This window comes from Ostrinia furnacalis, unplaced genomic scaffold (genome assembly GCF_004193835.3).
Source record: "Ostrinia furnacalis isolate ACB-3 unplaced genomic scaffold, ASM419383v2 OfSCF0695, whole genome shotgun sequence".
NCBI lineage: Eukaryota > Metazoa > Arthropoda > Insecta > Lepidoptera > Crambidae > Ostrinia > Ostrinia furnacalis.
The window spans coordinates 269,044-292,926 of record NW_021130934.1 but is presented as its reverse complement, the minus strand read 5'-3'; the positions used below and the strand labels follow the sequence as shown (position 1 = coordinate 292,926).

General features: G+C 36.8%; 1 protein-coding gene across 1 annotated transcript in view; it reads right to left on the bottom strand.

The window, feature by feature from the left end:
* LOC114349683 (uncharacterized) overlaps window positions 1–23,282 on the bottom strand; it is a 29,533-nt gene extending 6,251 nt beyond the window's left edge. The window contains exons 1-2 of the mRNA XM_028300154.1: window positions 23,051–23,282; window positions 1,423–4,019 (exon numbers count right to left, since the gene is read on the bottom strand). Coding sequence (XP_028155955.1) covers window positions 1,423–4,019 — 2,597 coding nt within the window. The 5' untranslated portion in view covers window positions 23,051–23,282. The remainder of the gene's footprint in view (window positions 1–1,422; window positions 4,020–23,050) is intronic.
* Between the last annotated feature and the right edge of the window lie 601 nt (window positions 23,283–23,883).

The following is a 23,883-nucleotide window of genomic DNA, read 5'->3' as shown; positions in this document are numbered from 1 at the left end:
CTGTGAGCGTGAATATTGTCTATTGCAAGAAACTGAATGACTGAATGTGCAGTTTAATTCAGTTTAATTCACGACAATATCTATGAAATCGTACGAGTAAATGATATAACATTTCGCTGTGTAAATTGAAAAACTTGAATCTTGTGCGTTGATTCGTGTTACAGCACCTAAATCCACACGTATGCAATGTAACCGTCTGATGGCTTTGGAACATCAAGCGATATTAATAGTATGAAGAAGCTTTGCAATAAATTACCCTTTTCTGACATTATACAAGCCACACCTATGTTTGCTTAGATTACATAGTGAGCATAAAGTTCAGTTCTCTAAACTATCATACCTACATTCATTATAATTAAATCTGGCCCCATAAACAAACTTGAACAGCAACGAAGCGATTCGCCATTAGCAATAGTGGTTTCTTTATCAATTAAAGATGAACCGATTCAGTCAGTGATGTTATGTAACGTGTCACTTTAATTTTTAATTTGTATGCATTTATTTGTGAAGAATTAATGGATTTTTAATTATGTTCGCCATTGGAGTTAACTGGTACGTGACTTTTTAATTACAATTTTAAGCAAATAGCAGACATTTTCTTACGTAATTCCAGTAATATTTTAAATTAGATAGCTTCTTACGCAATTCCTCTTGGCCCTTTTAATATAATAATTTAATTACTTTATGGAATGGCTGAATCTGAAAACGTTTGCTTAATTATTTAACATGATGTGGCGTTTTTATTCCTGAGTAGGAAATTAAGCTGTTAGCATTTTTAAAGACGATTTCTTACAAAAAATTGTTATATCATCACCAGATCCGTGCTTTCATAATCATGTTATGATTCTTCTATTTTGAAAAATTGAATTCGTTAATTTTAATTTTCTCGTAAGTTGAATGAGACACACGTATTGTCAATGTTATTAATATAGTTTTTTTTGGGATTATTAAGTCATAAAATATACAGGTAAATGAGATTTTTCTTTGGCCTAACATTTTAAATCTAGATCTGACCATGATGACTCATTATTATCTGACATTATCTCATGCTATGATGTCAATGATTCTCGCGATCTTTGCTCTCACGTGCAATCTATCAAAGACGAAAGTTCAGTGTTTAATCCGTGCATATTTAGCGGTAATAGTTGATTATTGCAGCGCGGCGAGGACGCGGATCATCGCTTTCACCGTTTCTAAATCCGAATTCTCCAAACAAACCGCTCACTTTTCTACTGTTTCGAGCGTTTATGCAACGTGTACCGCGGCAGTGCATTACATGACGCTCGTAATGCAGCGTGCGCGCTGACCTCGGGAAAGTGCGACCACTGCACTCGGAGTGAGCTTTACGACCACTTATGAAGCTTTACGGCGACTCCAAAGCGAGTTTATGACCACAACACAACACATAATTGAGGTACTTACAACTTGAGTAGTGACTCCATTTTCTTTTCCATGGCAAAGATGGAATCCGACGACTGCGACGTCAGCACTTTGCAGAACGTAAACTTGGCGCACTGGGAGTCTCGCCAATCCGTCTGCTTCACGAGGTCCATCGCGGCGGACGTGAGCGACGACGGCGCCTGGCTGCCGTCCAAGTGCTGCAACTCTTCGGGCATGTCTTGATCCAACGACCTCTTGGCCATGTGCCTCCTTTTTACTCGCCTCAAAACGGCTCCCTCGTAGTGTGGCTCCTGAACGTATGCTGATACGTCTCGCTTTGACCTGCCTCCCACGCTACCGTCGGGCGACATGACAACATACACATTCTCACTCGGCATCTTGTAGTTGTCATCGTATATTTTCTGCGTGCTCAATATTTTCCTGTCAATGTCATAAGGAGCACCAATGAAAGATCTCTTGTGTTCCTTTTCGATTTCATCTTGAATGTCACCATCTGTTAGACCAGCTGTGCGCATTAAATTGACATCCAGTAATCTACCCATGGCCACTGCCCCTAGACCGAGAGCCGCTCCGCCGGCCATCAGCCCGATCGCTGGAAGCATGGCAGGAGCCCCGGATGCCACGGCAGCAACACCAACCTTATCTTGGGCATACCTCTGGGTTTGAATGGAGTTGGACGGATACAGACCCAGATTGTGGGTGATCTTTTGAGTTGCCTCTACCAAGGGGTCGAAGACAGGTTGTGTCACTTTAGCGATAGGGTCAATTATGGGCTTCGTGAATTGTTGAACGGTTTGACTGGCCGAGTTGATAGTATCCTTCATGGAGTCAGTGAATCGCTTCCAGAGAGACGGTTCGGGTGTCCGTTTTATGTAACCGTAGCTGTAGGGGTAATGGTTAGGGCTGTGGTTGTTTTCGTAGTAAGAAAACTTTTTGTATTCGTCTTCGTAGTATCTGTTTGAGTTAGGGCTCTGCGAGCGTTGCTGGCCGTATCCGTTGATAGGTTCCATAGGGTAGGGATGAGCACTCTTCGGTACGCTGCTGTAGTATTTGATTTTCCGGTCTTTGTTTTCATAGGGGTCGATGTTATCTCGCGTTGCCTTCGCAGGCTGAACGCCTAGTTCTGGGTGGGCGTATTGTAAAACTGGATTTCTTACGCTCTCATCGAAGCCGGGTTTCGCGTTCTTGGGAGTATACATGACGGAGTTGGGGAAGTTGGCCTCTCCAGGGTGCTGCAGCATGCGGCGCTGTATGTGGCTCTCGGCGTACTCCATGTCGCCGTTGTGAGCCCTGGAGCTTCGGCCGCTGAAGTAGTCTCGTTTCAATTCTTGTTCGTTTATTTGTTTTATGTATTCGATAAGTTTCGAGTTGGCAACTTTCGAATTGTCGGCTTTAGTGAAAGGACCGTACCCGGACTTCTGTTTATCGAACCTCTGATTGTGAACAAACGATGGATTTGCGGTGTAGATGTCATAATCGTCATTTATGACGTCGGCATCAAATTTCAAGTTATCGAATTTAGTAAAAGGTCCGTCTTTGGGTTCAAAATTGTCATCTTTGGTGAAAGGTCCGAAGCTGTTAGCAGGCTCAGAGGAGGATAAGTCCGGGTAAACATCGGCTTCTGGGATCGCCTTCGGAGGAGTGTAGCCCTCAGGGTATGGCTGTAGTTCTCCGTTCACCACACGCGCGTTTCGCCAAGTTTTTTTATCAGACTCATCATCTGGCATTCTTACACCCTGAATTTCAGGAATACCATCATCTCCTAAGGTCAAAATTGACCTTCCGCGTTTGCTGTTGTACTTATCCACTGCTTTCTTGATATACATTGGTTCTGAACTTATCACGACCGGGTCGGGGATCTTAAACGACTTACCCTCGTCAGCCACCTTCGTACTGACGACTTCTATGTATACGGGGTTCCTATCATTTTTGATCACTGGATTATGAGGGTCAAATCTGTAGTTTTTGACCGGACCTCCGTAATCCAAGTAGCTGGTTGAGGTGATGTATACTTTTTTGTTTTCCGTTCTTTTTTCGTTATCATAAGTGGGGTAGTAGTTAGATGTTTCTGGATCAGTGTCAGGTTTTTTACCGTCTTCCTGAATGTGGGATTCGGGGTATACCGATACAGGCGACCAGTTTCCGTATTCCGCTTTTATGTCACTGAATTCTTCTGTGTTCTTGCGATTTGAGTAGTAATCGTAGCCAGCCAAGTCGCTGTTGATGGGGCCAACGAAGTTCAGTTTTCTCTGATCTCTCGTTTCGGTTTTGTTCTTGGCCTCATCTGTGGTGGAATTGACTTTGGCGGTTGTAGTTTTCAAAGCGACCGTGGTGGGCACCGCCGTGGTGCTGGACTGGTGCGTGGTCGACTTGGCGTCTTTTTTCTTGACGATTAGCTGTGTGACGTGTCCTTGTCGGGTTTTGACGTTGAGGGTTTGTGTCTCGTGAGGGTTGAGGCTGCGGGAGACCTTGAGCTCGGTGCGCGTGGTCCGCGACGGCAGGATGGTGGTGCGGATGGCCTTGGTGGTGGCGGTGCTGTTGTCGCCCTCCGCTGCGCAGGCGGCTGCGAGCGCCAGCCAGAGCACTGCGCATATCCGAATATGTTTAACGGGAGTCATCTGAAACCAAACAAAATAAAATATAAGTCACAATATAATTTCAGATATTTTTTACAACACCTTACGGTAAGAATAGAAATCGCTAATTGAGTCACAAATGATTGAACGACTAATGATGTATTGACGATTCAATAATAATTGCGTTTATACTTCCTAGACTAAAATGAGATACAAGTCGATCAACTTATCAGTATTGTTAATTTTTAGAAAATACTCAATAATTAATAATATAGGGGAGAGTTCGGTATATTGTACCGCCGGGTAAATTGTACCACCCTCATATTTCGTAAAGTATTTATTGAATGTCTGTAATTGCAACACTCAGCGATACACAACTAAATTCAATTAATATCGGCCATGTGGTTTTTGCCGTGACAAAGAACACGTGTGTTTTATTTTGAAAAGTATTTTTTCATTGTTTTCAAGTAACTTTTGACAATGCATGTTTAGTTTGTAATTTTGTTAAATTTGATCACTGGGTGTTTCTAATATATTATTTAGAAGCGTAAATTAGTGTGGATTACAGTTATTTGAGACATTTTTCGGTATTTATAAGCTATATTTTTTACCGATTTTTTAAAAGCACTATCACCTAGTCGGCTAAATTGTACCACATCAAGTTGTATGGAACTTTACCAAAGGATTTTGAAATTTTTTTTAGTAAATCATATTTTGAAGTTATAATAGCGTAATTATGTTTGACTTACAATAAATGAAAGCAAAAGACTGGCAAAGTAGATTAGGTACAAGTGTGCGTTACGATAATTGGATTTACAAAACTTGTACTTAAAATCGTGATAACGTGTAAAACAATATCGATTATCTATGTTATTAACTATTGTTCCTTTTCGTTTCCTAATCTGTTAAGAATGTATCGTATAATATTTTGCCATAGTTTTTTTATAGGCTTGAAATTTATTGAAATCCAATTTAGTAACCCTGTGGTACAAATTATCGAACCGGTTGGCTAAATTGGACCGAAGCTCTGAACTCGTACTTTGTTGATTTGTGCTAAATATACAACAATCATGTTAATTAATACTTATGAAATAGTAAGTTGAATAATGCATCTTTTATTATATACCATGGACATTAGCAAAAACAAAAGAAAACTATGTGTAAAATGGGATTGAAAAAAACTGGTCCAAATTAGCGGACTCTCCCTTAAACTGTCTTGCTTGAGGTCGGAATAGTGTGGAATAAAAGGAAAAGAAAGTCTTATAAACGTGTAATAAATTTTCTTTTCATCATTGTCAGCTTAACGCACACGGTTCTTAAATTATAGATTCAGTCGGCAGCATGAAACGGAGAAAGCGAAGGAAAATCCTTAGAAATTGTGTGTGGTCAAGTTTTCCCGCGTCACCGTAATTAAGCGCACTTTCGATCGCCCGCAAGTGACGCTCGCGCTTTGTCGCTACGTCACTTTTCACAAGAGCTCACATAACCGTAAACTGATTTATTACTTATTTGATTGTTCTCTGCTTTACCATTGCATTTGCATTGTAGTTTTACAAGAATTGGCGGGGGCTATTACATAAACAATAATCACTTCATAAATATGTAAACGGTTAAATATTTAGCTAAACAAGCCATGAACTCTTGGTCGCCTGCGTGTGCAGTTTGGCCGAATACTAAATATTTATAACACAACAGATTTTGTCGAGATATGTTAACAATGTTTGCTTGTGTATTTAATTAAAAAAATAAAACGGGAGCGTGAAAGATAAAAGCTTCCAGAATTGCTTCCTAAAGCATTAAACTCACATAAACGGTAGGCGGCTTCTCAAAAGGCGTTAAAGAATCTCAGAGATTCCTCAGGCGCAATAAAAAGTACCTTTAAAAGGTTTACTATCCAATGCAGCATTCTACAAATTGAAGATAATTAATAATTGGCGTTGAAAAGATATGAAAAACTACCGCTTATTAAATTATTGTTAATCAACAAGCACAATAAATACAGTATAATAGTCTGCGTGATTATCCACTACTATACAACGTGCTCTTTTTTATTTCCTGAAACTCTAGTTAGCTCAGTCTGTCTGTTTATGACAAAAGAAAAAAATAATATGTACCTAATTGAATTATGTATCGTTCGTTCGTTCGAACCATACATAATTGAATAATGTGTAATATCAAATCCTTTTGTCCCAAAAATATTCATATTTTTGATGGAGGGTGATAGATTAATTTCAATGGCAAACCAGAATCCACGCAGACGATGCCACTGGCAGAAGCTTGTATATTTTATTAATTGTTTAATTATTTTAAAGATCGCATCTTTGGAATGTGCAAACATTATGTGACTTATGCAGGAAGCATTACATTTTCTTTGTAATTGAGTAGTTGATATCTCATTTATTAAGTACTAGCTTTCCGCCCGCGGCTTCGCCCGCGTGGAATTTTGTCTGTCACAGAAAAACTTTATCGCGCGCGTCCCTGTTTCAAAAACCGGGATATAAACTATCCTATGTTCTTTCCCGGGACTCAAACTATCTCTATGCCAAATTTCATCAAAATCGGTTGCGAGGTTTAAGCGGGAAAGCGTAACAGACAGACAGACAGAGTTACTTTCGCATTTATAATATTAGTTGGGATTGGGATTTTACTTTTGAAAATTGTTTTTAGTAACAATTGAAACTCGTAAAAAGACAGAGACATACATAGTGACTCTTCACAAGCTTTTATTTAATTGAAATGCTATAAGCACCAGCAGAGTAAGCATAAACTTTTTTGCTATACCTTTTAATTTTTACTATCATTACGCAGTAGAGATTAACCTTTTTAAAGTCGGTTTCTCTATAACGCCGCAGCAAGATGAAATATCTCCTAATGGCGTTCGAGCGGCTGCAACAACTTTCGTTACATTTTCACTACATTTTTGAGAGAAACGAAACGTGAATGCGAATGCTAAGTGGCGTGTTAAGTTTTTTCTCGGATAATATAGTGTTGCGTTTAACGCCATACGAACGTAGCACGGAGTCGCCGCCCTGCCGGCCGCCGGCGAAAACTGTGGGAAATGACTCGCGCTGATTCACGCCGTTTCGGATCGATTACTTTTATGGAGACCTCATTTACTTTTGTAGAAATTGTTGATGTTTATTTAGCGGCTTTCACGGTACGCTTTTACATGGATGTGGTTTATTTACCCCTGCTTGGTTTGTTACTTGATCGCGTGTACTTTCGCTATACAGACATATTTTATTTACATAAAATCTACAAAAATATCCTGTATTTGCTAATATTTTAAATAAAAGGATAATGTACCTAATAATAAGTTATTATAGCTTAAGCGAAAAGACTCACTACTAAAAAAATACTTTACCATTTCTATTTGTTCTCAAATAGCCTCTAATACAGTATATAACTCTACACAAATATTAATTAGTCGTTCCATCCGAACGACACCAGCTTTCAGTACTTTGGAAAATGTGAAAAGCGGATTTCAAACATCGCCCGAGTTGAAGTGTCAGTTTATAATAACTACCATCTCATACTTAACTTCAGTTCAGAAAACTTTCTGTTTACTCACGGTCACGCTGATCACAAATCAATCTATGTATGATCCGAAATGAGATTGAATGTCGATTCCATATAGCATTGTTTGTTCTGTATCCTTTGCCATAGAGATACTTAATGCTTTATAAAATTCACCAGCTATTCCTTGCCTACCGTATGTGTATTACAATCTATGCTTGTAAATTAAGTTAAATCTGCCCTAACTCTAACGATAATTATAATTTTATAGTGTGCTTTATTTATGTGTGTGATATGGCTCTACTCGTGTCTTTTGGCAATATTTTTTATGTTTTAATTGTACATAACCATTAGTTAAATGTAAAGCCATGAGCCACAATCCCAAGCGTTTTGGTGTCAGGCCCGTAGATGGGCAGACCCAGACAACCACATAATTGGAGCGTCGTAATTAACGCAAGATAACTTTGTGTGTCTGTGGTCGGTCGCCTGGCAACACTAGCAACGAGTTCACAATACATATTTAACTATTTCATTATCTATTCGCAAAGAAAAGGGCTACAAAATTTTATCCTTGAAGACCATTATTCTTCTGGCTTTAGTTATTGAAAATGCCTTACGGCCTAGCGGCCTAAGGACTTTAACGAACAGAATGTATCAATTATAGTTAAATTCACGAATAAGGATCGGTTGACCTAATGCCTAAATATCAAATAATCCCTAAGCGATTGTGTGAGCTGTGGGAAAACACCAAACTATGTGCGAGATTTACTATCGCGACGATTGTTGCGCCAGAGTGCAGGCTGGCATTTAGAACACCCACACGTTTTGCCCGTTAAATGTTTGCTGCAAGATTACCACGTGGTTAAATAGGCATTATTATTAACCTACATGCAGTCAGATACTCGATCATTTAGTTCGATGTAACTTCTATTGGCTACAACTATTACTCGTAATATTTTTAAACTGAACTCGTTTCGGCATCACTTGACACTAAACAAAACTCCAGAATCAGTGTAGGTAGATGGAAAGATAATGAGACATTTAAATATGGCAGTTGAACATAATTCAAAACTTCCTAAACTGCTTTTTGCTGCTTTTGCATTATTGTTTTCAGAGACATTTCTTAACCGGCAATAGAAATGCGATAAAACGCACTTTTAGTGAAGTGAGGTCTTCACTAAAAGTGCTTTTGAAGACCTCACTTCTAAAGCTCTAAGCTTCTTTTAACCTTTTCAGCGCCACGTCAAATACAAAAGCCATCACTCTGACGCCACGCTTAATAAATTATGATATCAATATAATCAAATAATTTATTATTATTCAGTTTACATAATACTCAATTAGCCTATTACTGACATCATTTTTAAGGCGGATTAATCCGTCATTGGCGGTCAACCTGATGTACGCATGTATCCGTCATAAAAAGGTTAAGCTCGATGCAATGTAACTTCAGGACTTTGACAAAAAACATTTTTTATCTTATTAATTAAGGCACAGCAACACATTACAAATCATGGCTTAAACATAACAAAGGTAACGATTATAAGTTGCTGAATGAGGCGGTAAAGATATTGCCATTTTCTAGCTGTAAGATACTCTTTCACTTCATCTAAGTCTCTAGCCATGTCTTATTAAAACAGTTTTTCTTCACCACGATATGTGTATAGCGAAATAACTTTGTAGACGAGCCTATTAATTAAAATGTCTTTGCAACTCTTACTCGTGATCCGAACGCGCCGCCAACTGGAGCGTGCGCGTACGCACGTGGCGAGCAGCGCGTGCGCCGCTTCATTGCCGTTTATTTTGCATGATTTTTTGTACATGCAACGTTAAATAAGTTGCTTGAATTGAATGTCAACTACTGATTCAAGATTTAAATGGAAATTGCCAAAATAATCTTGGGCTAGATTTATTCTTCAACGGAGCGTATGCGACCATCGATCTTCACAAAATGAACTCTATCTCCTAAACTAAGCAAAATCGTAGAACATACATGGGGGTGATTTAGATACACCTTGATGTAAGGAATCTAAATTCTTTTAGATCTCACTGTTTGGGCCGCCCTGTATAATGTCTTTCATGCTAAAGAACATAGGAGTAGCCGCAAATACTGAATAAATATCCATTTCCTGGATCTTGGTTCCTTGACAATAAAATTATCAATCTATTTTATTTATTGCACTTTCCAGAGGTAACTGTCACTTATAGGCAGAACATAAAAGCGACGCGTTGTATTAATATAACCTGCAGTGGAATAACCGGCTAAGCGTACACCGAAACTAATACAAGGTTCTGTAACAATATTTCAGTAGCATGTTATTATCCTTAAGTAGTAACCTAATTTCCAGTCTAATCCTGGATCGTTCCCACTTTTCGTACCCATTACTGCAGTTAACCAGGAATTCAAGTAATGCTAAGTTAGACCCGGAATAGGGTTGCCAGGTCCAAAATCACAAAAGCCGGACTTTGTGCTTCATTTGGCCGGACATTTTATCCTAAAAGCCGGACATGTGACTTGTGTGCAATAAGTGTCAGCTCACGAGTGAGTACTATCATCATCGGTGGTTGCTGATGCGTGCGCTTCACATGATATCGCCTGGCGCGGCAACCAAATAAAAAGCCGGACAGGCCGGACAAGGCTATATTTGGCCGGACAAGTCCCTAAAAAGCCAAACATGTAAAGACGGACGCCTGGCAACCCTAATCCGGAACTCTATTTTTTCGTATAAAGCTGATTGGTGGTGGGTCATACGCATATTTTTTAAATAATTTATTTAATTTAGTTTGAGTATAAAACGCATCTCTAAAAACACTCCTTAAATAAATATGTGCAATAGAAAATAATGATTTTATTTATATTGACTTAATAATATGCGCTACATCGATTAGGTGCGATACCAATCGGGGCTGATAATTGAGTTCAATTAGCTCGCATTACGCTAATGATACGGATGTCGAATGAATAAAATATACTGACAGCCAAACTGCAAGTCTTTTTTGTGTTCACATTAATATATCGCCGGTATGAAGAATCATCGTACTATCGGCACGTTCAAGTGGCAGTGTGTGAATCGTACTAAAATTACTATAAAATCCTGCAACACTTTGTGGAAATAAAAGTCAAATATTTTCAGAAATTTTATACCAAACTACGAGTAATACGATGATTACAGACTTCAGTAGGTGTTATAACTAAACCAGTTAATTAAAACCTAATCATAAAGGATATACTGCAAGTATTGAGGAAGTTACTATTATATTACCGGTTCATGTACCTTTGCTAATCGACCTGTTGTTATGTACTATGTATTATTTGTTCCGCAAAACATATATTTTTTAGTTTATTTACTATACAATTTTTGTTCCGGAAATTATTTTTAGCAGCTTATGTTTTGTTAGTTAGCGATTGTGTAAACACTCAAATTACGCGGAAGATTTTTCAATTAATCGCGTAATCTATTTAGTACAATTAATGTTTGCACAATTAAAGTGTCTCACATCATTACATATTACATTGTGCATTATCTTATTGTTTTCTCTTTCATAGGGTTTTCTTTGGAAACCCCGCAATAACGGCGTTCGCACGCGCCGTAGAAACCCGGCCTATATGGTGCGCGGGCGCAGCGCTCTTTCCTTTGTTCGACCCCGTTTTTGCGTTTCCCGTACCGATATCGCGTTTATGTGACGGCTTTTCTTTTGTTATTGGGTCGTTCAGCGACCTCATTCTGCTGACTATTGTTGCCATTGTAACGCTTACGTGAACTGCGCTATTAAAACTTTATATCTAACCTACTTTGACCTCGATGTTTTGTTGCTCTGTAATACTCTTCATACTTGTGTATTTCACGTTCAGCAAAAAAATATGGCTAGTAGTATTTATTTCAATACATTTTATTCAGTAAAAAGATCAATGACCCACCTCGCGCATTGTAGAATGTTTTTGCTGTTTTTTGTTGATGATCGCATCGATTGTACTCGCGCTCTCGTTTTCAACCATTTTTTTCTGTTATATCGTCACGGAATTATATAAAAATACTCTAGGTTTATTTTGTTTACTATGTGTAGTTTAACTGTTGAGTGTTGAGTCACTACTAAACTGGTTTCTACTTTTACGTCTCAATCGAGCTCTTCGTAAAAGGGTCAATAATTTGCCTCGCTCTACATTCGCTGTTAATTGTAACCAATTTATCGGTAAAAAGTCACAGAAAAAGGCGATTGACATGCACTTTCCTAGCAACACCGCTCCGCTAATGGGGCATATAAACAAATGAGTGTCTCGGTAAGGCGTGATTAACAAACGGACCGGGGGAAAATGTCGAGCGTCCGGGAAGTGCGCTTCCCACTCCCTTCGTGGAAAGGCATTAACAAAGTTACTGATAATTAACATTAATTGTACTTTTTATAGTGCACTAGTCAAGTGTCCTGCAATTAATGAGGTACCTTCGTTTGAAGTCGACGATGACGATGAGATAAAAAGATTAATTAAGTTATAAGTATTTTAAATAATTAATTATTTTTGTCATACACTTCTTATAAAGATTTTAATGTTTTGTAAAAAAGGAAGCATAAAAACTCTACTTCATTATATTGCATTTTAGCAAAATGGAAGCGTGCCTTCTTAAATGTAAGTAGGTACGGTCCTTTGAAATTAAATTTCATAACTTATGCTTGGGTTTTTTACCTAAAATTTTAATATCAGTTTATATACGATTATAATGGTACTTGTGTAATGGAAATTTGTAATGGTGTATTTCAATAAAATATGTTTTCATAAATAAACACAAGAGTGATGAGTGACTCACTTCTGAAGGTTATTTAAATACATTGAAATATTCTGTTGGCAGAATAATTGAATCCCTTACCTCGGTATATTCAAATGTATTTGTTTCTGTCAGTCACCTTGAGTTGCCGGTATGAGTAAAAGAGACAAACAATATCGAAATAGTATGCCGTAGATCTCCAGTCCAGGTCTCCAGTGTTTGAATGGCACATTTTTTCGAGGCTGCGTCTTTCCGTTCTATACATGGCCAGAACGCACCCATAGGAAACTGCTCGTGTATATTTCGGAGTGCCTATTTGTAAGTCTGTGACTCCAAACTATACACGAATTTTGCGTACTGATCGTGTATAGTTTGGAGGAGCTTAGTAAAAAAAGTCATCTCCAAACTATACTCGATTAGTTTCTACTACACCACTTACACTTGACTAGAGTGTGTTTAGTTGATATTGATTTAGTAAAATTCAGTAAAATATGGAACTATATTTAAAATTACATTTATTTGATATTATTACATAAAATATTATTATTTTACTGAATCTATAATAAATCTAGATTTTTAAAACTATTGTAAGTGGTTTTTGAAATTAAATTGATTAGGTAGATTTCAAATTAAATAACAATTTAATTAATATGAGAGAGAGTGAGGGAAGAAAGTTCAACGCGCATTAAATACAATATTATGCGAGACTTTAAATGCTAGGTTTGTATTGTCGGCCGTTTGGTGTAGTGGTTCGAAGTGGTAGCGGGTTCGATTCCCGCACAGTACAAACATTTGTGTGCATGAACATATTTGTTTGTATTGGACTGGGTGTTTTCTATGTATAATAAGTATGTATTTATAAAAAAAAGTATTTAATTATGTTTATATCCGTTGTCTAATACCCATAGTACAAGCTTTGCTTAGTTTGGGACTAGAAGCGCAGTGTAAAATGTCTAAGGATATTTATTTATTATTTATTTTATTTATTAACTTTTATCTCAAGAACAAAATCATTTTGACATATTTCCATACCTACAATTGGTGAAATATCAGCCCCAAAACAAATATCTTTTCTATGGCAGAATAAGAAACACCAAAAAATCCTTTATCAAAACAATGACACGTGTCGTAAGATGATTCAATGTTTAAAGTAGACACGCAGATATGAATTAATCTATCTATATAAATAAAAATGAATTGATGTTCGTTAGTCTGATTAAAACTCGAGAACGGCTGGGCCGATTGAGCTGATTTTGGTTTTAAAATGTTTGTCGTAGTCCAGGGTAGGTCTAAACGGTGAGCAAATACGCGCGCGATATTGTTTTTCTGTAACAGACAAAATTCCACGCGAGCGAAGCCGCGGGCGGAAAGCTAGTATGTAATAGAAAGAGAGGTCAATAAGTCAAAATGACTAGCATGCAACTACTCGCGTATAAAATGTAATCACGCACTTATTACAATACATACATGATTAGTCTGTATGCGTACTGGCGATGTATATTTTGGAGGAAGATAATTGACCTAAGTCACTACAAAGTATACGCGAGCAGTACGCAGCGTATGCGTACTGGTCGTGTATAGTTTGGAGGAGCTTAATAAAAAAAGTCATATCCAAACTATACTCGATTAGTTTCACACCCTTGCGTTCTGGCTATGTATAGAATGGAAAGACGCTTCGAGGCTAGGTCTCAAACAACATGAAATGGTAACGAGGACATGTTTGTGGGCACATTTACAACAATTGGACGGATTTAATGAGGCTGTAATGTAACCTCACGTTTGGTAAACTATACTTATTATATGAATAATAATGATAAAGTAATATAAGTGGAGCTATTATATGAAGTCAATTAAAATAGAAAACTCAGTTTACATAAATGAAATTCTTGCTTAATAGTGGATAAAAATATAGCTCAAGCACACAGCATCACATTCAAAAATTTATTGATGTTTTGTTAATGATCTGGGCCAATTTCTCTTTAATTAAAACAATAGTCTTAAGGTCGACAACTCACGCGAAAGAAGAAAAAGTAGAGTTTCTCAAATGACAATTACTATAAGTAATGTTCGATAAATCATCTCAGAAAAACGTGGCCTTTATCGAATAGAGATCATTATCATCAAGCAAGATGGGACTTTTTCATATTGATGTCATTTTTATATTAAATCGAGTTCTACCGTATTCTACTGAAAGTAGAATAATGTTTACTGTTTGTGACATAATTTGTTAAGGAACTACTTTATCGAAATCTTTAAATAAAAAACTTTCGTAAAATAAATGTATCTTTTTAAATGTAGATAATATTGACTTTCGGGATTTACACCATAAAGTTAATATTCCTTCGGAATAGAGCAACAATCACGAGCTGTCAAACGAAACCAAAAATGAGATGTCATTTGTGTGTGTAAATATAAATATGTGTGCATGCTAGTGATGTATGTCGTTACTTTTCACATGAATATCGATATCGATTTATATTAATTAACACCTAACAGTAGTAATATTAATGGAACTAAAATAGGATAGAATGTCCATATACAATCCGTATATGGGAGAGTGGAAAATAAAAATAAAACTCAGAAGATTAAAATGATTTAACTGATTTAATTGAAAGAGCAACAAACATCAAGACATCCATACAAACTTTCTGATTTCTAATTAGTAAGAGTAAGTCAATAATTAAAAATGATAATTCTGACGATAATGTAAAAAATAGGATTCTAACGAATGCGATGTAATAATAAAAGACAATGCCGGAAATTAAAGTAAGTAAAGAGTACATAATGTAACTCATTAATAAACGTCGCGTTAAGACCCGTGTTTGACTATTTCATAGAAATCATAGTTTAATTATAACTTATAGTTAAACATTTTTTATCAAAACAATGAAAACAACCAGATCAAGGTAATAAATTGACATTACTAACCAACGAAACATCATCATCAGAAGAAAATGAAAATACTTATTGCCAGAAATAGTATTATTTTAATTAAACTTACCGGAACAAACTCTGTAGGGATTGCACATTTTTTCAACGTGATTCTGGCTCCAATTTTTCGAAAACATTTACTATCAAAATGTTTGCTACATAAAGTGGCATATTTAGTTAGAATCCAATTTGGACGATTAATTAATTTGAGCCATGTTTTTCTTACATCTTCGTTAGTCGGAAATCTGAAAGATACTTTACTAATTAGTACCTATTATAATAGTCAGAAACTCATATTATTACATTCCCAGGTGACTGTGATAGACAGTGCACAAAATATATTTATCGATTGTGGTACAGCCCTAGTGTAAAACGAAAATTATTTCTTTACACAAAATATTCATAAATTCTGGATTATGTGCATGAAATCTTTGCTTACAACTTAAATTAATGTTTAAAGAACATAATTATCACACTTAGTGCTTAAAATTCAAAGCGCATTCACAAAAATAAAGCTAAAGTTTGGAGGTGTCGATTTCAATAAATTTACCTGTGAAATGAATATTTTGCGGGATTATTTCTCTGGTTTACATCACAATCAAGGACGGAACAGGTCACCATTGTATTACAATAAAAAAAATCCAAAACTATACAGGATTTTACGAAATTTTTAGAAAAAACTGTGATTTGAAATTCTGCTTTGTGCCTCTATGTGTCACTGCCTGTCAAATCTTTTGCAAAAATGGTTCTATTGACGTGACGATGATAGCATCACACATCTCTTTTGATCACACAGGGTTGCAGATAGTGACATCTCGCTCGCTCATTCTTTGTTGCTCTATTCCGAAGGAATATTAACTTTATGATTTACACATAGTTGCACGCGTTCTTATTTACAGGACGATCGATTAATGTGATAGAGAAGAATACACCTACAAATTGACACAAATATGTATAAATTAATAGTGATAAACAGAGATTTGTTATAATCTTAAAGATCTTCTCCTTTTAGTTATGAGGTATCAGTCAATGGATTTTTACAGAGTACTTTTCTAAACTAGTTCAGACGAAAGCCAATTTATAGAAATGACGTCAAGACACATGTTTTTCTGAGACCATATTATTGTTGTCAATAAACACTGAAGAGCATCGCAGCAACACTGGTCGCCAAAACCGGCCCTCACGGATTTCACTTTCGTCGGAGTCGCCGACCGCGTATCAGCTGATCTGCTCGTTAGCGAAATATAATTAATTTCGACGCGTACGAGATGTAACGCCACGCGTTCATTAGGGACACAGAAATCACTATCTTCTCCGTAATTACAGCGTGACGCAGATTTCTTTAAAAGGTGATGCGCAATTGGGGCAGATGTGAGTGCTCACTGCTGTCACACGTTCACGAGACTAGAATAACAAAAAGACAATTCGCATTCGTAATTACGGACCAATTGCGTGATTTCTTGATGTAATAGTGCAGTCTGAGATGAAGATGAATGACTGGATCTAATGACGCCTCGTAAAATTCAATTTAGCTGTTCTGAGCTATAGCTCAATAATCATTACCCTGTCAAATAATTATGATCCATTGGTTAGTGGATGAATTACAATCGTTCTCGGTATTTAGGTTACCTATATCGATATAAAATATTATGATTAAAACGATAATTTTATAAAATATTGCAAAGGCTACCTTTGCTTGCGAATTATCGAAGAAATTGTATTTGCTTTAGTTGTTATTTCATAGACTAGCGTCTCTATATTCTGCTTCATTATCGTTCGGGACACCCTCACCGTGGTAGAGTCAGTTGCGATTGTGGGATAACAGAGATTTCAGAGTTTTTAAAGCTTTTCAGAATAATTTTAGTAGAATGGATTAACTCTACACAAACATACATATTCTATTTTGTCAGTTTCTGCTAAGCTTAAAGGCGTTTACTTAGGTATCGTGACTTCATTTTCATCCCACCAAGACCTGTGTGTGTCAAGGATGTCGTGAATCGTAAGCAATTGCATGTACAACAGCACTTCGGACTTCCAACACACGTATGTTGCAAAATAGCACTTATAACAGATACGTAAGATGCTACAGTGTGTATCTTGATATGCTGTAGTCTGTACTTATGGTGTGGTTGGCATTTGCGCTCGCGCATGTTTGACACCGCATTGTGTGATCGATTATGTTCTGGCATTTGATTAGACACTTTATGTAAAGATTGTTGCTTGATATAAAATGTCATAGGATTTTGAATTGAAAATGTCTAAAGTCATGATAAGTTTGAAAATAATAAATAAAGCAAAACTATCGTTGTTACAAAATTTAATCGATACATATCTGAAAGTAAACTAAACAAGAAAGGATGTTAATCCCGATGGCAAAACGATACAATCTAAATCAGCACATCAATCACGCGAGCCGAATCCGCGAACCGGCGCTGACGGGGCCGCGCGCTGACATTAGTGTGTCAACTCAAGAGCGCGCCAAAAACGGAAGTGTTATGATGCATAATCGGCACATTGCGCAACCGCAAGGAAACCGAATCAAATCAAAATAAGAAAGCATCGAATTCCATTATAATTACAAAATCGGAATCGGCGTGTTTGGGTGCAGGTGAAAGCACGTTACGTCATGTTACGGCGATTGGTCGCGGCGCGGGCGCAGGCTCGAGCGCTTCCGAAGACGCCCGAGAGGCTCCGATCGCGTCCGATACTTCGCGACATGCTTTTCGGATTTATTACTGACAATGACTGTTCCCACGCGGCGTTACGTGAGACCAAAATCTGGTGTGTAATTACTAATTAGAGAGTCGGACGATGGTTTTGACATAATACGCGTCAGTATCGCCTGCTAACGTTGCGGATTTCTCGGAGGCGTCTAATTATGTATTGTACCGATCGCAGTCGTGTGCCCAAAGCATGTGTTAACATTGCTTGCGTAACACATCCATCAGAGTAATTCAGGCACAGGTTTTATTGTGTAGTTAAACGTTTTGAAACTGATGTTAAAGGTACGCGTTTTAGTGCCGATGTTATCGATGAATAAAAACAATGGAAGGTTTTTGTTTGACCCACTTAGATAAGTGTGTAAAATGAAAACATTTCTGGCCATTTTTTTAACCACTGATTAGAATGAAACCTATTATGTACTGGACTATTATTTCCATATGCCCTTCTAGAGTAAAAAAATAGAGTGAATGAGAGTAGGTCATAGACCAATTAGGCCATATTTTACTAAAACATTCGAATTCCATTTAGGGCTGATTTTTCAATCGTCGGATAACTTTTAACTGAAGAATAAAATTGTCATTTTGACATATTTCCCATACTGGAACTGTCAATGTGCCAAACTTATTCTTCAGATAAAAGTTATCTGAGGATTGAAAAATCAGCCCTTAGTAGAGTTCATAAATCTAAAATCAAGTAAAACAACATCATTTTCCCCATGTTTAATTAAAAAAAAATACAAAATTTTAGTTATCTACATGAATATAGAGCTAATGAGCTTTTTCTTTTTTTACTGTATTTTGACGTTCATAAGTGCTATTAGTGGTAAAAATTGAATAAAATATTTTTGATTTGATTTGAATTAGGCTTTAGTAGATTTTAAAATGAGCTGTTCAACAAACCATAAACTTCATTGTGAAGAGCGAAGATTTTAAATAATTACCAGAAAATCGTGAGAATCAAATACCTAGAAGATAAAATCTACAGTAATTTTAATCTTATTTTTGGCAATAACCTATTGCATAAAAGTCATAACGGTATTGCGGAAAAGACAATAATCGCACAAAATAAGCGCTACAGACATGCTCTTATGTTGTTATGTTTAATTCATATTCATTCTACAAGATAGAAATCTAAGCACTCGCTTAACGCTGATGATCTTTTATGTCCATGATATGAAAGTGAAGTGATTGTTTATGCGAACTGTGCGTGGTTATTTCATTACGCGAATATCAATTATCTTTATGGGGCATAATAACTGTGATTCTGACCGACGACCTCTATTAAATGTTAGTAGATCATCTTTTTGTTAAAGTGAAAACTGCTGTTAAAACAAATTTTAACGGTTTTTACTGAACTGAACCGGATTCGTTGGTCGGTGGTAACATGAGAAACAACACTTTAACCATATTTTATCATAGAAATACGTTCAGCTGGCTTTAATTATAATCCCGGAGTAAGTAATAATATTGCTAATAATGAAACTGGAACGTATGTAAGCGTTTACAAGACTTAATGAACGTTTATTTACGATTTTATTACAAATAAGCCGGATGGAGCAATTCCTCCGATCGTGACCGCGGCGCGTGCTTAACTGTAAGGTTTGAATCGCCTGAGTTGTCGACAAACGAGATCTTTATTGCAATACAACGTATTTTTTCAAATTAACGATTTGTTGATTTTTTCTGGCAAAGAGATTGTCTTTCATTCAGTTGTTCATTGGCTTTGTGGATATTACTAAATACAGAAGATATGAATCTTATTTCCAACGACATGTTAGGAGTTAAAGGTGTCATAGACAATCGTTTATTTTGAATTTTTCCAAGGTTCGTAATAAGTACGGTAGGTAATATTCACTAGCTTAGCATCGTGACACCAAGTCACGATGATTAGATATCAACGAATTCCTTTCTTGTATAGTTGTATGCAGTTGCGTCATGAGTTAAATTGATTATACTCAATAAAAAACAGATTCTTATTATGTGAATATTAAACTTAACTAAGCCGGGAAATGTCGCGTGTCAGTAAAACATTGCTATAATTGGCTTAGTAAACAATAAGTTAAAATTGTACAACGAGAATTAATTACTTATTGTAATTATCAAATTAATTATCATCTACTCGACCACCAATCTACTGACACTCAGGCTTATACAAAGATTTTTTTCGAACTTGATGACGACCAGGATTTATACTTGAGACCCACTGAATTTGGGGTATTTCTTGCATTTCAGCACCTTTAAGCATAATCTAGTTTAGAGATTATACAAAGAGGATACGGTGTGTATCACGCAGCTTGCCTTTCGGTATCTTTCCAATTTATCGCCCTGTGCTTGCGCATAATGCACTGATCTAATTCACACGAGAAATTCATCTAGTTGCTCAATTGCACCGTGTTGTTGCAACGTTCGATTGTCGTGCGCACATGTCACCGTTTAGTTGGATGGTGCAACACTCATTAGTGGTACCTTTAGATGCCGATTTGCATCATTAGATGCTAGAGACACATAAAGGCGATTTATTAATGGGTTCGATCATCTGAACGACCCATTTCAGAATACCTTATCCTTTTTCTTCTACCTAATCCTTTCCCTCCCGTTTCTTTTGTCTTAAACAGTCTTTTTTAAATTCAAATTTTCAAATTCAAATTCATTTATTCACAGAAATACACGTCCATTAGATGTTTGTAAATAATCAATTTCGTTACAGTGTACCTTGCCATGACTGGCATGTGAAAGTTAATTAGGAGAACATGTCAAAATATTAATAATCTTATGAAAAGTCATTTGATAAAATCATAACAATGTCAACAATCCAATTATACTAATCATTACAATTAAATGTCAATTACATAAAATAACACACAACCAATATTAATGCATAAAATTTCACAATTATTTAATTCTAAAAAAACTCATTTACAGAGTAGAAACATTTATCGAGCAGCCACTTGTGCAATACATTTCTAAATTCAGGCATAGAAGCTCCCTTTTTTAGCGTATCATGCATCGTTATCGAGATATCGATCGATAAAGTCAAAAATTTTGGACACAATTTTTGTTTTTTTCTTTTTTTTTCTTTGGGTCTTAATAAATATGAAAAATTCCGAAATAATTAAATAATTAATTAAAAAGTAAAAAGTAAAATTTAATTACTTTTAATTACTTTTTAATTACTTTTTTTTAAGTAACGGCAAAGCATTTGTATTAGTTGGTTCTTGTTTTGATCCCTTGTGAGAAACTTCTCCTGGCTAACTTTTGGAGTAGTTGTCTCATCGAATGTGAACTCCGGCGATTGGTTTTTTCTCGAACGTCGAACTCTTTCCGAAGTTTTCGTTCCAGCGAGTGTCATATCAGTCGGATAACCATCGAATATGATTGCAACCTTTCCTTCGAAGTTATGTTGTACGTATCTGACGTTAATTATTTAATTATTCCGAAATAATTTGTGTCCAAAATTTTTGACTTTATCGATCGATATCTCGATAACGATGCATGATACGCTAAAAATGGTTCGGGCGTTATTGTAGAGCACAAAAAAAGCTACAAAAAGTGTCCTACAAAAATTTTCGAGTCTCATCGGATAGCCGAGTTATTGCCGAAAAACAAATTTTACCCCTTTTTTCAACATGGCGGCGAAAGCTCCTAGGAAAGCTTGGTCGACAATCTCAAGTTAAGCTTTTCTAGGTATCCCCTACAACATATTAAAAAATTAGAAGCGCAAATTCATTTTCTTTTTTGAATGTACGTAATGACTGGACTATGATGGGATAGAAAAATAAACAAGCAAAACGTTATTCGTTAGCAAACGTCATATTTATTTAAATGTTAGCAGCACTGTTTCTTGCACTGTTATGTTGGCAGGTTTGACTCTTACAGTACCTAGTGCAAGCGAAAACCGACACTAAGGTGACGAACCTTTTCATTCTCCGACTGTACCTAGTTTTTATACAGTGATTATAAAAAAATATTTATGTCTGTCGAAGTCTTTTATACGATGTGAATTAATTGAATTGACTCGGTATCCCATAGCATTATGTATTTTTCAATTTAATAATCAGTTTTTGATAATTTCCTTTTACGATTTTTGCGGCCAGGAGATTTTGACACAAATCACTTTTCAGCAAGTCTCTACTACTCTACTACTGGACTAATGACTTAAAAGGGCTGGCCTGTTGGTATGTCGAGGCTTTTCTTTCAACCTGAAAACTTTACCTCTTGCATCACAAAATTGGGTCCAGCTTTCGCAAAGCGCGAATCGGTCGTTCTTTTGTTGGGATGCGTATGTGCATTATGTAAGTACGTGTTTGAAAGCGAAAGCGCGCGTGGACAGCCTGCAGATTGATGGGCGCGCGGCGATGGAGTATGCTCTATGCGCCATGCTCAAGGTTGGCTCGCTTTTGATTCGAGAGGGGTCATCGAACTGATACTTCATTAGTTAGGTGCACGTGTTATGAAGCTTTCAAAGAGTCAAGCTATCGCGTAAGGTGTTAGGTAATCGAATGGTTCGAGTTTTTGAAGGCGTTACATTTTAATTTGGCTAATAGTGGCTCTGACTTTTAGGATAGGATGACCTTTACCTGTTTGGGATAAGGGTAGAGTGTCCCGTTGGAACTAAATCGTCTAATCTGGATTCGATTTAGGATATTCTATTGTTTAGTAGTGGCTGAATTCTGAAAACGGCCAATTTGAGATTCTAACGCCGTAGGGTTATGTGCTTTCAACGAGAGGGTCTGCTGAAAATTGATCCCGGGAGTAAAATTGTCTTGTCTGATCAGAATGTAGCGTTGTGTATAACATACTTGAAATATTTCGAATTATTTTGTTTATATAAAATTGTCGACTGTCAATCGTCTCTCTAGACAGTGTCTACTAACATGCAGAATTACACACGTTTTATTCAGCAAATTTGCACTAAATAGCTAATGTATGTAATGGTCACATTCACGTCTACTGCACTTACACTTTCTAAAACAAACTTTGGTAAATTACTGAGCACAATGGCAGAGTGGATGGCAGCCTTCACGATTCAATGACATCTCCTACAATTTGGCGCGAAAACGTAACTCCAAGTTTTTGCCAGTGGCTTTTCCGGCGAGTTTCCATAGCCGTATGTCGCTAGAAAGCCCGGTCATCGTCAACTCACCGTGCGCGTCCCGCCGTAGAAAGTGAAACTGTCAGCGCTGGCGCATACTCTGGAATCACTTTCCTTCACACACTCACTCGGTCCACAAGCACAAAACACTGGGAACTCGCTGGTCCAAATTGTCAAATTCGAACGCGATTCTTTTCGCAAGTTTGTAACACTTGTTGATGTTGTTGTGCGCGTTGCTTGGCGCGTCAGGTGCGACTGTGCTGGAGAGAGCGCGCGCGCGCCGTTGTGCAACGCGCCGATGGGAGGGCAGGGGATTTCGTTTCTCGCTCTCTTGGAGAGATCCTTATTGCTGAACTTTGAACCGAGGTTGGAGATCACTGCGTATCGAGCCTGGGTTCGATTGTTTTATCTCCTCGTCATCTGAGCGCGCCCGACTGACTGCGCAGCCTGAGAGCGCATGTAGAGCGGAACATGAAACCCACTGAACAATCTTGCCGGCAGTTTTGCTAATGTTTGTTTTAGATTTCTTAAATATATTTCACATTTGTTACAAAGTCGTTTCTGCTGCTGATATTTTATTTTATCAAAAGCATACAAATATGTTATAAATATTTTCATCCATTCAATAAGCAATGAAAACATTCATATCCAACTTTTATTATTTTTGAGATTTAATTACAAATTAAACTACTTAAACTTACCTATGTTCTTTTTATAGATCCCTTCTACTTGTTTACTAAAAATTACGTTAATTGAAATTAGTTTAGGTTCATCGTAACAGACAGACCGAGCTAGTTACATTCGTATTTTAATATTATGTTTGGATACTGTTGAAAGTTGAAAGGAGGCGACAAATTTATTTTTTTAATATTTCTGACAATAAT